At 47.4% G+C, this 12,231-nt stretch overlaps 1 protein-coding gene and 1 non-coding gene across 2 annotated transcripts; one reads left to right on the top strand and one right to left on the bottom strand.

Annotated features, from left to right (window-relative positions):
* Positions 1-10,261: 10,261 nt before the first annotated feature.
* LOC124700954 (chaperonin-like RbcX protein 2, chloroplastic) lies at positions 10,262-11,801 on the top strand. Its single transcript, XM_047233022.1, has 5 exons — positions 10,262-10,543; positions 10,763-10,854; positions 10,948-11,005; positions 11,157-11,222; positions 11,502-11,801. The coding sequence occupies exons 1-5, from the start codon at positions 10,304-10,306 to the stop codon at positions 11,622-11,624; spliced, it is 579 nt and encodes a 192-aa protein (XP_047088978.1). The 5' UTR covers positions 10,262-10,303; the 3' UTR covers positions 11,625-11,801.
* On the bottom strand, positions 11,350-11,423 carry TRNAI-AAU. Its single transcript has one exon. It is a non-coding gene; the product is annotated as a tRNA-Ile (tRNA).
* Positions 11,802-12,231: the final 430 nt, after the last annotated feature.

The following is a 12,231-nucleotide window of genomic DNA, read 5'->3' as shown; positions in this document are numbered from 1 at the left end:
ACTCCCACTCAAAACAATATCCCTCGCATTGTCTTAGTGATCACACGAACCAAATCCACCACACCGAAGTCCGATCATCACGAGACAAGGTGTAATTTCAATGGCGAACACTCAAAGTGTTCATCATATCAATCATATGATTCATGCTCTACCTTTCGGTATCACGTGTTCCGAGACCATGTACGTACATGCTAGGCTCGTCAAGGCCACCTTAGTATCCGCATGTGCAAAGCTGGCTTGCACCCGTTGTATGCACTTGTTGATTCTATCACACCCGATCATCACGAGATGCTTCGAAACGACAAGTCTTGGCAACGGTGCTACTAAGGATGAACACTTTATTATCTTGAGATTTTAGTGAGGGATCATCTTATAATGCTACCGTCGCGATCTAAGCAAAATAAGATGCATAAAAGGATTAACATCACATGCAGTTCATATGTGATATGATATGACCCTTTTGTCTTTGTGCCTTTGATCTTCATCTCCAAAGCACGGACATGATCTCCATCATCTTTGGGCATGATCTCCATCATCGTCGGTGTAGCTTCAAGGTCAATGGCGCCGTCTTCATGATTGTCCTCCATGTAGCAACTATTACAACTACTTTGAAATACTACTCAACATGAAATATAAAGACAACCATAAGGCTCATGCCGGTTGCCATAATACAATAATGATCATCTCATACATATTCATCATCACATTATGGCCATATCACATCACCAAACCCTGCAAAAACAAGTTAGACGTCTCTAATTTGGTTTGCATATTTTACGTGGTTTAGGGTTTTCGAGTGAGATCTAATCTACCTACGAACATGAACCACAACGTTGATACTAATGTTGTCAATAGAAGAGTAAATTGAATCTTTACTATAGTAGGAGAGACAGACACCCGCAAAGCCTCTTATGCAATACAAGTTGCATGTCGAACGAGGAACAAGTCTCATGAACGCGGTCATGTAAAGTTAGTCCGAGCCGCTTCATCCCACTATGCCATAAAGATGCAAAGTACTCAACTAAAGATAACAAGAGCATCAACGCCCACAAAACCATTGTGTTCTACTCGTGCAACCATCTATGCATAGACACGGCTCCGATACCACTTTGTAGGATAACGTTGCATAGAAAACAAAAAAATTTCCTACCGCGAACACGCAATCCAAGCCAAGATGCAATCTAGAAGACGGTAGCAACGAGGGGGTATCGAGTCTCACCCTTGAAGAGATTCTAAAGCCTACAAGATGAGGCTCTTGTTGCTGCGGTAGACGTTCACTTGCCGCTTGCAAAAGCGCGTAGAAGATCTTGATCACGATCGGTTCGGCGCCACGAACGGGCAGCACCTCCGTACTCGGTCACACGTTCGGTTGTTGATGAAGACGACGTCCACCTCCCGTTCCGGCGGGCAGCGGAAGTAGTAGCTCCTCTTGAATCCGACGGCACGACGGCGTGGTGTCGGTGGCGGTGGAGAACTCCGGCGGAGCTTCGCTAAAGCACGCGGGAGCTATGGAGGAGAAGGGGGCGGCTAGGGTTTGGGAGGGGGTGGCCAGCCACTAGGGGGGTGCGGCCAGCTTGTGGTCTTGGGGTGGCCGGCCCCCTCCCCTATGCCCCTCATTATATAGGTGGAACCCCAAGTGTTGGTATCCAAGTCTTCGAATAAGACCCGAACCAAAAACCTTCGATATGGAGGGGAAACCTAGCCAAGCTAGGACTCCCACTAGAGGTGGGAGTTCCACCTCCCATATGGGGGGTGGCCGGCCCCCTAAGGGGAGTCCACTTGGGACTCCTCCCCCACTAGGGTTGGCCGGCCATGGAGGTGGAGTCCCATGTGGACTCCACCTTCCTTGGTGGTTTCTTCCGGACTTTTCTAGAACCTTCCATAGAACCTTCCGCGACATTTTAATTCACATAAAATGACATCCTATATATGAATCTTATTCTCCGGACCATTCCGGAACACCTCGTGATGTCCGGGATCTCATCCGGGACTCCGAAAAAATATTCGAACTCCATTCCATATTCAAGTACTACCATTTCAACATCCAACTTTAAGTGTGTCACCCTACGGTTCGTGAACTATGCGGACATGGTTGAGTACTCACTCCGACCAATAACCAATAGCGGGAGCTGGAGATCCATAATGGCTCCCACATATTCAACGATGACTTTAGTGATCGAATGAACCATTCACATACAATACCAATTCCCTTTGTCACGCGATATTTTACTTGTCCGAGGTTTGATCTTCGGTATCACTCTATACCTTGTTCAACCTCGTCTCCTGACAAGTACTCTTTACTCGTGCTGTGGTATGTGGTCTCTTATGAACTTATTCATATGCTTGCAAGACATTAGACGACATTCCACCGAGAGGGCCCGAGTATATCTATCCAGTCATCGGGATGGACAAATCCCACTGTTGATCCATATGCCTCAACTCATACTTTCCGGATACTTAATCCCACCTTTATAACCACACATTTACGCAGTGGCGTTTGGTGTAATCAAAGTACCTTTCCGGTATAAGTGATTTACATGATCTCATGGTCATAAGGACTAGGTAACTATGTATCGAAAGCTTATAGCAAATAACTTAATGACGAGATCTTATGCTACGCTTAAAAGGGTGTGTCCATTACATCATTCATACAATGATATAACCTTGTTATTAATAACATCCAATGTTCATGATTATGAAACTAATCATTCATTAATCAACAAGCTAGTTAAGAGGCATACTAGGGACTCTTTGTTGTTTACATATCACACATGTATCAAAGTTTCGGTTAATACAATTATAGCATGGTATATAAACATTTATCATAAACATAAAGATATATAATAACCACTTTTATTATTGCCTCTTGGGCATATCTCCAACAGGGAGCCCCAACGGCTGGAGATGCTCTTAGTTTTGGTCAAATTCAAACTTTATAAAGTTTGACCAACCATATGTGAAAAAATACCAAAATATACAATGTCAAAACAATATTACTTGAACCATCGTGACATATAATTCCATATTTTGTTCATTTGGTACTACAAATATCCTAATTAAGAAGGGGCCACCCAACAAGGCTACATTGATGCATGTAAAATGCATACATGAACTATGTATTTATTGTGTTAAAATTATTATTGTTTTACAATGTTATTATATTTATTGGTACTAACCTACTAATAGTTGCAGAAGTGCACACATTCTTGTTTTACTCTTTGTTGGGTACTAAACACACAAATATGGAAGGAAACCCAACATTATAGCGAAATCCGGAGTTTTGTGGAATCTGTCCTTCCAGAACAGTTTTCAAAGATTGTCACGAAGACTCTTGAAGACGGAGTCCAATGAAAAATTTCAAAACATAAAAGTAATTGAAAAATTTCTGGCAATAATTCTAGACGTAAAATTCGTCCCAATCAAACTCCATAAGTCCGTTTTCAAGCCCAATTACTGCGGATTCCAGAAGCAGTTTCTGGAATCTGAAATATAGTGACGTGATTGACGCCAACTCCACCATAGATGATGATTTCGTCCAAGCCACGACATTATGGGCTCATAAAGGACAGAGAGGGATCCTAGTAAAATTCTAGAGGTGCCCAAAAGTCCTTGGGTCAACTGGGTATCAATTACATGGCCAAGATGTGTTGCAAAAGTCTATATAAAGAGAGGAAACCCTAAGTTTGGAGGCAGCCACCATAAGCCACAAACTATCCTCCCCCTTAACCTCCATCTACAAGGGGGAGGGCTCATCTACAGCACCTTGATGGTCCAAGAAATAAGGGGGGCAAGGGCCGCCGCCCATAGGGAGTCATCAACGCATCCCTGCCGCCGGCGCCGTCTCCTCTCCTCACATGGCCGCCTCTCCCCCTTTGGGAGACACCTCTCCATCACCACCTGCAACAAATATCCATCACCCCCTAGTGTAATCTCTTGGCAAACATGATTTGTGATGCAATATATTGTTTTCGCATGGTCTATTAGGCCTCTATGTCTTTGTTTGAGCAGTGACTTGTTTATGACAATTGTGAAATAGTTTGTTGATGGATGCATACAAATATATTTTATCTTCTATGATAATATTATGTACTGATATATGGGTGCACACATATGTGGGGGGATGCATAAGATTTTCACCGTTACATGATGATAGGAGGAGGGGTAACAGATATTGACAGAAACCGTGCCCCAAGTCTTAAATATGCATGATAACTTAATTCATGGTAAATTAACGGGGGATATAACTGTGCGCACCTTGAAACTCACAGCAGTGGTTGGACTTCATGTTTTAATAACTCCTTTGTTTTCTCGGATATGGCCTTAGGATTAATTATTAGGGTTGTAATTGCTCATGTACATGGATGCACCTATCTATGGCTCCTCTCTAGAAGAAACAAAAAAAAGACTATTCATGTGCTTAGTAATTGTGACAACCAAACAAATAAAATAATAATTTTCCTAAATAATTGATCCCTTGAGTTACTTTCTTTTACTTTACTTCCTTTTACCTTTATAATCTTTACTTTACTTGCAGTAGTTTACTTTCACCACTTTACATTTTCTAGTTAATAGTAAAAACAACCTTGCACACTCTAGCACATTGCTTGGCACGAAGAGCCACATCAGTGGGTTATAGGGCCTTAGAGAATATATAGTTTACCTTTAGCTTCTAAACATTCAAGAAATGTTATTGACAGATAATAGATCACCGTCCTAAACGTTCCAGTGGAGGTCCTGATGTAAATTGATAACATCCGAGGAGCTTGTCTATTGGAGGCATGCCACAAGGTTACCGGATGAAAATGCAAAGCGAAATGGAAGTGCTTTGCAAGTCTTAAGAGTATGGGGGAATTGGCATCCTCAACCTTGTGAAATTCGATTCGTCTCTCCGAATGATATGGCTTTGGCATCAATGGAACGATGAGTCTAAACCTTGGATCGATCTTGGCAACCCCACTACCGGAAGAAGGCTTATGTGTGACTGGTGTGTTTTCCGCACTTCTGACGGCAATGGTGGTCATAACGTCTCTACATTACAGTCGGGGGGGGGGGGGGGGGAGAAATGTGCTAATTAAAAACACTGGAAGAACTAAAAAGAAAGGGTCAGGATCCGGTCAGAGCTTCCTTGACATTATGCCTATGAACCATCAAATCATTTTGGAATCTAATTTTCCAATGAACTAGTGAAGCAGGTATTTCTCTGAATATAACAACATTACGAAGCTTCGAAATATTTCAAACAGAGCAGGCCATTATTTCCGTAAAACAGGGACCAAGGAACGTAGTTCTTGCAGAAAGAATTCTGTCAGACAAAGAGAGGGATATGTTCCATTGAACACCAACACTACTCTAGCAAAGAGTTGCGAAATCACACTCAAAATAGGTGATCTCTAGATTCAAGAGCCGTCTCACAGCATAAAACACAATCATAGCCAGATTCAAGGTGACATTTCTCTTGAAGCATTAGATCTCGTGTGTTTAGACGATCCACCATCAACAACCAAGAGAAAACTTTCAGTTTAAGGAGAGCCTTGGATTTCCATGTAGCATTTAATACACCATCCATTGGAAGTTGTTCAAATAAGAAGTTACAAAACTGAGAGGAAGTGTACTTGCTCCCCCACATTAATTTTCTTTTATCGACTGACCCCATTCCAACTATGTCTCAGCCATCAGAGCAATAACCTTCTGATATTCATGGAAGGCTTCCACCGGAAGTGGCAGGGAAAAACCTAGTAGGAGGTTAGTAGCAGCAAACTGAGCGATAGAGACGTCTGCATCTAAAGCATAAGAGAAGAGCCTGGAATTTTTTTTTTTGCGGAAAGTCACGCTGTCATGCGAAAAATCTTTCCAAAATAGAACCTAGGAACCATCTCCAACTTTACACTTAGAAATACTTATGTATTCTCCCACAAGACTAAAAATATCCTTCCACCAAAAAGATCCTCTCCTAGATTGAGCATGAGGAGCCCCTTCATTATAAAGACACCAAACCATTTTGACCCAAGGGGTATTAAATTTTTCATATAACTTGTGGGCTGATTTAGGAGCAAGGCTTTATTTTGTAGTTCCAGATTAAACACGCCTAGACCACCATGCTTTTTGAGGCGACAAACCAGTGACCATTCAGCCAAGGCATTAGATGATGTGGAATCTTCTTCCTTGCAATGGCGTTGATCTCTATTGCCGATATTTATAATGGTTTTCTGCAGCTTAAGTGAGCACATGAAGAAGGCAGGCAGAGTTGACAAAACAGATTTAACAAATTCTAGTCGACCTCCATAGCCAAGAAAAGAAGCACTAGTGTTAACTATCATCCTATCCACCAAACCCACCAAGGTGGATAGATCTACAACCGTGGGTTTTGTCGTGCCAAGAGGTAGACCCAAATAATTGAAGGGAAACTAACCACTAGAGCATCCGAAAGTTGCTACCAGCATAATAAGTTGTTGCTCCGAAATGTTAAATGGGACCAAGGAAGATTTTTCCTATCTCACCCTTACACCAGTAGCTTGGGCGAAAGACTCTATCATGAGCTTTAGAGAAGACAACTGAGCATGGCATGCTTGTAAAATAAGAAGTGTATTGTCGGCATAAAAGACAATGGGGAAACCAATATTTGGAGTATTTAGAGGGGCATGCAGTATCCATTCCTGAACAAGATGGTTAACAATAGGTTCCAAAAGTTCAGACACACTCAGAAATACAATGGGAGAAAGTGGGTCGCCTTGCCGAAGTCCTCTCTTACAAAATAATTTCCTCTCGGGAACTCCATTAAGAAGAACAAAGGAGGTACTAGTACACATGATCATATATAACCAATTCAACCATCTGGGATCAAATCCCCCATTCAAAGACTCTCTTGATTGCACTATGATCCGGTGTATCAAATGCTTTAGCAAGGTCTAACTTGGGAATTACTGTTTCGGCTCCACTTTATTTGCATTGATGAATATATTCATACATCCACCCCATACAATCTTGGATATTTCTTGAGTGAAGGAAACCTTATTGATTAATATGCACTAGCTCAAGGGTTGTTTCTTGCAAATGGTTTGTTAGATATTTTGTGATAAGCTTCAAACAAATATTCAACAATGAAATAGGCCTATAATCTCGACTCAAGCATAAGACCATATGTGATGGAGAACCTATAGTTGCGACGAATCGTCCTCTGGTGGATCTAAAGCATCCAGGCATGAATCACACCTATGAGGAAAGCAGTGTCAACAAAAAGCTTCAACCACTCTCCTAAACATTTTGGTTGCATGTAAGTAATAAGTTAATTGGATAGAAGTTGAAACAAATTAAAGAAGATACATAACTAAATTAGGCGCACAAGTGGGTTGTAGGTGCTTACAACCTTGGTTGAAGGCAGCGTAATGCTACTGGAGCCGGAGTCGGAGATAGACGTGAAAAAGAGGATGCTGGAGATGACGAGTGCTTGCCAGTGCGGCGGATAGACCCGCCGCAACTGCGACGGTGATCTGCTAAGGTGGAGAAGCCCCGGATCTAAATCACCGCCGCCACCACCTTGGTTGTCCGATACGAAAAGTGTGGATAGAATTTGTTCTACAGTGGGGGTGACCTACTAAGTTGGCGGTGATGCTACTTTTCGTGCATAAACGTGGAGCTAAAATTCTGATTTCCATCGTCTCCATCTTTCTCCCTCGCGAACGGCTTCAGGGCCTATCCCAACGAGGGTGGTGGAATCGAGCGCTCCTCCAAAGCCAGAGAGTGCTTTTAACTTCGTGCTAAGCAAGAAGGCGGAAATGATTCCCAACAAAACAGCTGATTTTTTGCATCCTAAAAAAGAGAAACAATTTTGTGACTATTCAAATAGGCTCTGGGTGGACAGGGATCCTCTGACGTGGGCAACCCTGCCATGCCCTCACTTTGGGTCACTAACACGTGTCGCCCACCTGTCGTCGGTGACCCAGAGTTAGGGCATCTCCAACCGGGCAACCCAAAAGGACGCGCTGGGCCGTCCGTTTTGGGCCGTTTGCGTGGCCGAACGGACACCCGGACAGCGCCCCGCGTCCGCGTGTCCGTTTGGGTCGCACGCTGCGCCCAACGCGCGGGCGCAGCGCATTGGTAATAAAATAAAACAAAAATGAAAATAAAAAAGGAAAAGAACAAAACATAAATTTAAACTAGTTGGTCATTAAACTTAGCCCTATTTTGGGCAAATTTTACACAAAAGAAAGCCATATATGGCTTTAAACTAAAAAAAGCAAACCCTAGCCGGGGTTTGCGAGCACGCGGTGGCCGGCGGCGTACTACCCCCAGTAGTACTCGTCATCGTCGGCGTCGATGACGACGACGCCCCGGCGGCGATGCGCCGTTCCGGCTCGACACGCCGGAGGGCACCGGGGACTCCGGCCGGGGTCCCAGCTGCGCCCTTTCCCGAGGCGGAGTGCGCGTTCGGCGGGCTCGCCGGCCTGCGCGGCCGTGCCCTCCGCACCGACTCCTGTCGGAGCTGCTCCTCCGCTCGCGTGGCCGGGCGCTCCTCCTCCGCCGGGCGCGCGGCCCGGCGCTCCTCCTCCGGAGCGCCGCCCGACGCGCAGCCTCCTCCCCGACGGCGCGCCGGCTCGAGGAAGGCCCACGCGTCCGCCCGGGCGTCCTCCCGGGCCTTCCCGGCCGCCTCCTCCGGCCGCGGAGGTGCGCGGCGTCTCGGCGACGAGCGGCCATTTGGCCAGCCTCGTCGAGGTCCTCGCTGCTCGCGGGACGCCGCGAGCGCCGCCCTGCGGCTCCGGGTCGTTCTCCTCCTCACGGGGCTGCGGCTGCGGCCGCGGCCGGGGCCGGGGCGCGGGCTCGTTGATGTAGAGGCCGCCGGGCGGCGGCCAGCCCGCCTAGCAGCCGAGCACTGGCCGCGCGCGAGGCCGCGCCGTCGCGGATGTGAAGCATGTGCGCCGCCGCGCATCGTGCTCCACCTCGAACCACAAGTCCCGGTTGGGACTTGCGTCGCCGTACGCGGGGTCCTGCCGGAGGTCCGCCGGCAGTCGAGCGCGGCGCCTCCGGATCTCGGCGTAGCGGGCGCGGCTCCGACGCCGGGATGAGCGGCACCGGAACCCGATCCGGGCTCGGGTGCCGCCCGTGGGGAGGTGCACGTCCCCCACGGCATTGGGACGCCGGCGTCCCGGAACATCCGCGCCACCGCTACGGTGACGTAGATCCGCTCGCGTCCGGGAGGCGCCGGCGGCCCCATTGCGAGCGCCGGCGGCGCGACTTGCCGGCCGCCGCCGGCCTCGTGGTCGTTGGCGGAAGGCTCGAACTCGCGCTCGGAGCCATGGCGGCGCGGAAGCTTCGAGCTCGCGCGTGCGGCCGGAGTGGAAAGTGGGGACTGGATAGGGACCGTCCCCTTCCCCGATCCACATCTAATAGGACCGGGGCACCGACGCAGTGGGCCAGCCACGCGGACGGGCGGACACGCGAGGACGCCGCGTGCCATCCGCGGCCACGCAAACCCGGCCCAGATTTGGGCCGGGTTTGCGTCGTTCCGGACGCCGCGGCCGTCCGCTTTTGCGGTGCGTCCCCGCGTTGGACCGGGTTTTTGTCCGGCTGGACCCATCCGGACGCGCTGGCGCGGGATGGGTCGCCCTGTTGGAGATGCCCTTAGGGCCGACAAGGTTGCCCACGTTAGAGGATCTGTGTCCGCTCTGGGTACACTGGACCAATCTGATCCCGCGGACGAGTTTCATTAGTTGCCATGCATTTTACTCATGGGAAAAACATGTGATCAGTCCCGTTCGTTGTACCCGGACGGTAACCGAGAGGCAGCACATAGCACGCAGCAACCCGCCGTGGCCCTGCTCTGAATCTCACAACCTGCTGCCGTACGTCCCAGCTTTTGGTTCCAGATTCTTTCACAGGAAAAAAAGATCTTGCTTTCAGATTCATAGAATCAGCAGGGAACTAGGAGCCTCACATCTGCCTTGTCGACGTAAGTACTTGCGTTGGCAATGACACGCGGGGGTCACACGAGAATTACAGTTTCTCCGGCTGCCGCCGGCCACGGAATTTCCTCTGTAGCGGAGTGCCCTGCGCCTCAGAAAATTTGGTTGGTGAGCGTCGCGGCCAAGCCAGCCACGACGAGAAGAAAAGGCAGCGAGGAACAGCGGTTCAACACCACCTCTTCTTCTTCCTCCTCCTGCCACTTGGAATTCTCGGTTGCTTAGGACTACTATATACTGCGCCCGCGGGCGCAGCCCGAGCTGAAGAAGCTTTAGCTTAGCTCAATCAAGAAAGCATTCGCTAGGTAGCTGCTAATCGATTCCATTTCTGTTGCCTTGGCTTGGAGATCATGGCGGGAGTTCAGGTTATGCCGGCGGTGGGCGCCGTCGACGTCGGGCTAGGGAGGAGGCGGGTTGCCGCTGCGTCTGGGTCAGGGGCGGGAATTTTCGTCGGGGACAGCAGGAGGAGGTCTCGCCGGTCGGCGGCGTGCTCGGTCAGGCTCAGGCAGGGCCGGGGCAGGAGGGGCGGCCTCGCCATCGTCTGCAACCTCGGGGGCACGTACGAGGACGACTTTAGCGATGTCGACAAGGTAATTAATTGTTTAACCTAGGCTCATCTACACCTTAATTATATACTGTACTTGTGTAAACAGCTTTGGGGAATTTTCATGGAACATCTCTTGGCAACAATTTCAATTCCCAGCTGATAGATTCGGCTAAATTTTGTTTAATTGTACTGCATATATCTATTCAGGACTACTAGTTCTTGACATGTGATTTTCCCCTCCTGCCTGTTCATGTTTGTGCAGCAACTGATGAATTACTTCACGTACAAAGCCGTCAGGACCGTGATGACCCAGCTCTACGAGATGAACCCGCCAAGCTACCGCTGGTTCTACAAGTAAGTCAGAGAGAGATACATACATACACCAAAAAGATAATTTCTTCTTTTCAAATCTTTGTACTAATTCAGTTCTTCTTGTTTCCCTGGCAGCTTTGTTGCAGTGAACAAGCCTACTGAGGGCAAGTTCTTCCTGCGCGCTCTTGTAAAGGTAAGCAACTAGTAAATCCAGAGACTGCTCAACTGATGCAGCACAATCTTCAAAAGATAGCATGCATCGTGTTCCTCTTGCAGAGCTACAGATTTAAACATGGAATATATTTCCTTACAAGGATATCTGTTTTTCCTCTCGTCGCTTGCAGGAGAGGCAGGAGCTTGCGGAGCGAGTGATGATAACAAGGCTTCACCTGTACGGGAAATGGATCAAGGTAAATACAGCCCACTAATTCGACTATGCGGCCCACTAATTCGACTATGCGGCCCACTAATTTACCGTCTTGGTGGGCCAACAAAAACAAGAAATCCTTTTTTATATTCGTATATGCAAAAAAAATATGGTCCCGGTGGGGCTTGAACCCACGACCGACGGCATATTAGACCGACGCTCTGACCAACTGAGCTACAGGACCTTTTTATTTAAAATAGTGCTAAAACGTTTATATTATTTTAATAACAATTGATTTTTCTCATGTTTAATTGACGATCAGAAATGCGACCACGCGAAGATGTACGAGAAGATCTCGGACGAGAACCTGGAGCTGATGCGGGAGCGGCTCATGGAGACCGTCATCTGGCCCACCGACGACACCAACACCGAGAAGATCGGCTGATCTCATTCATCCGCGCATGCAGTTCTGCTAAACATAATTAGCTCATCATCAAGCCTCCTAGTTAGGTAGAGAGAGCATTGTGCACCAACATGTCAGATATGTGTATATATGTACGATCTAGCGCAGAGCAGAGGATTGTTCGGTCTTTCGGTGAAGATGCTACCAAAGTGTGTATAATGTGCCAGTTGATACATGCATGAATTAGCTTGTTAAATAGTCTTGCACTGGCCTCTGACGAGCAAGGAGCTATATAATGCTCATGCTTTCTCTCTACAGCTAAGACACTGCATGCCCCCTGTTTATACTAGCTTCAGATTTGAGAGTTTTGCTTCACACGGACAAGTTATCCATATAAACGAACACTATGTTTTCCGAAAAACAAGAAGAAATTAAGACAACATACGGCATATCGTTGAATAACGCCATGTACAATAATGCAGGGTGCTTATTTGACCGAGTCAAGGTGGACCGCGATCAAGATGGACTTGAAGATATATATATAGAAGAAATACGTGAATCGGCCTTTTATACCAAGTTGGGCTTAATTGCCCGTGTATCTGTAACATATTAGATCGCATCCTAGTTTAGAAGTTAGAGTTTTACCCGT

Source organism: Lolium rigidum, chromosome 3 (genome assembly GCF_022539505.1).
Source record: "Lolium rigidum isolate FL_2022 chromosome 3, APGP_CSIRO_Lrig_0.1, whole genome shotgun sequence".
In the NCBI taxonomy this organism is placed as follows: domain Eukaryota; kingdom Viridiplantae; phylum Streptophyta; class Magnoliopsida; order Poales; family Poaceae; genus Lolium; species Lolium rigidum.
This window is presented reverse-complemented; position numbering and strand designations above follow the sequence as displayed.

Excerpts from the sequence above, each read along its gene's own strand:
- LOC124700954 (XM_047233022.1), top strand. The coding sequence starts at position 10,304 with ATGGCGGGAGTTCAGGTTATGCCGGCGGTGGGCGCCGTCGACGTCGGG. Across the intron at positions 10,544-10,762 it reads ACTTTAGCGATGTCGACAAG|CAACTGATGAATTACTTCAC; the intron begins GTAATTAATTGT and ends ATGTTTGTGCAG. Across the intron at positions 10,855-10,947 it reads AGCTACCGCTGGTTCTACAA|CTTTGTTGCAGTGAACAAGC; the intron begins GTAAGTCAGAGA and ends TTTCCCTGGCAG.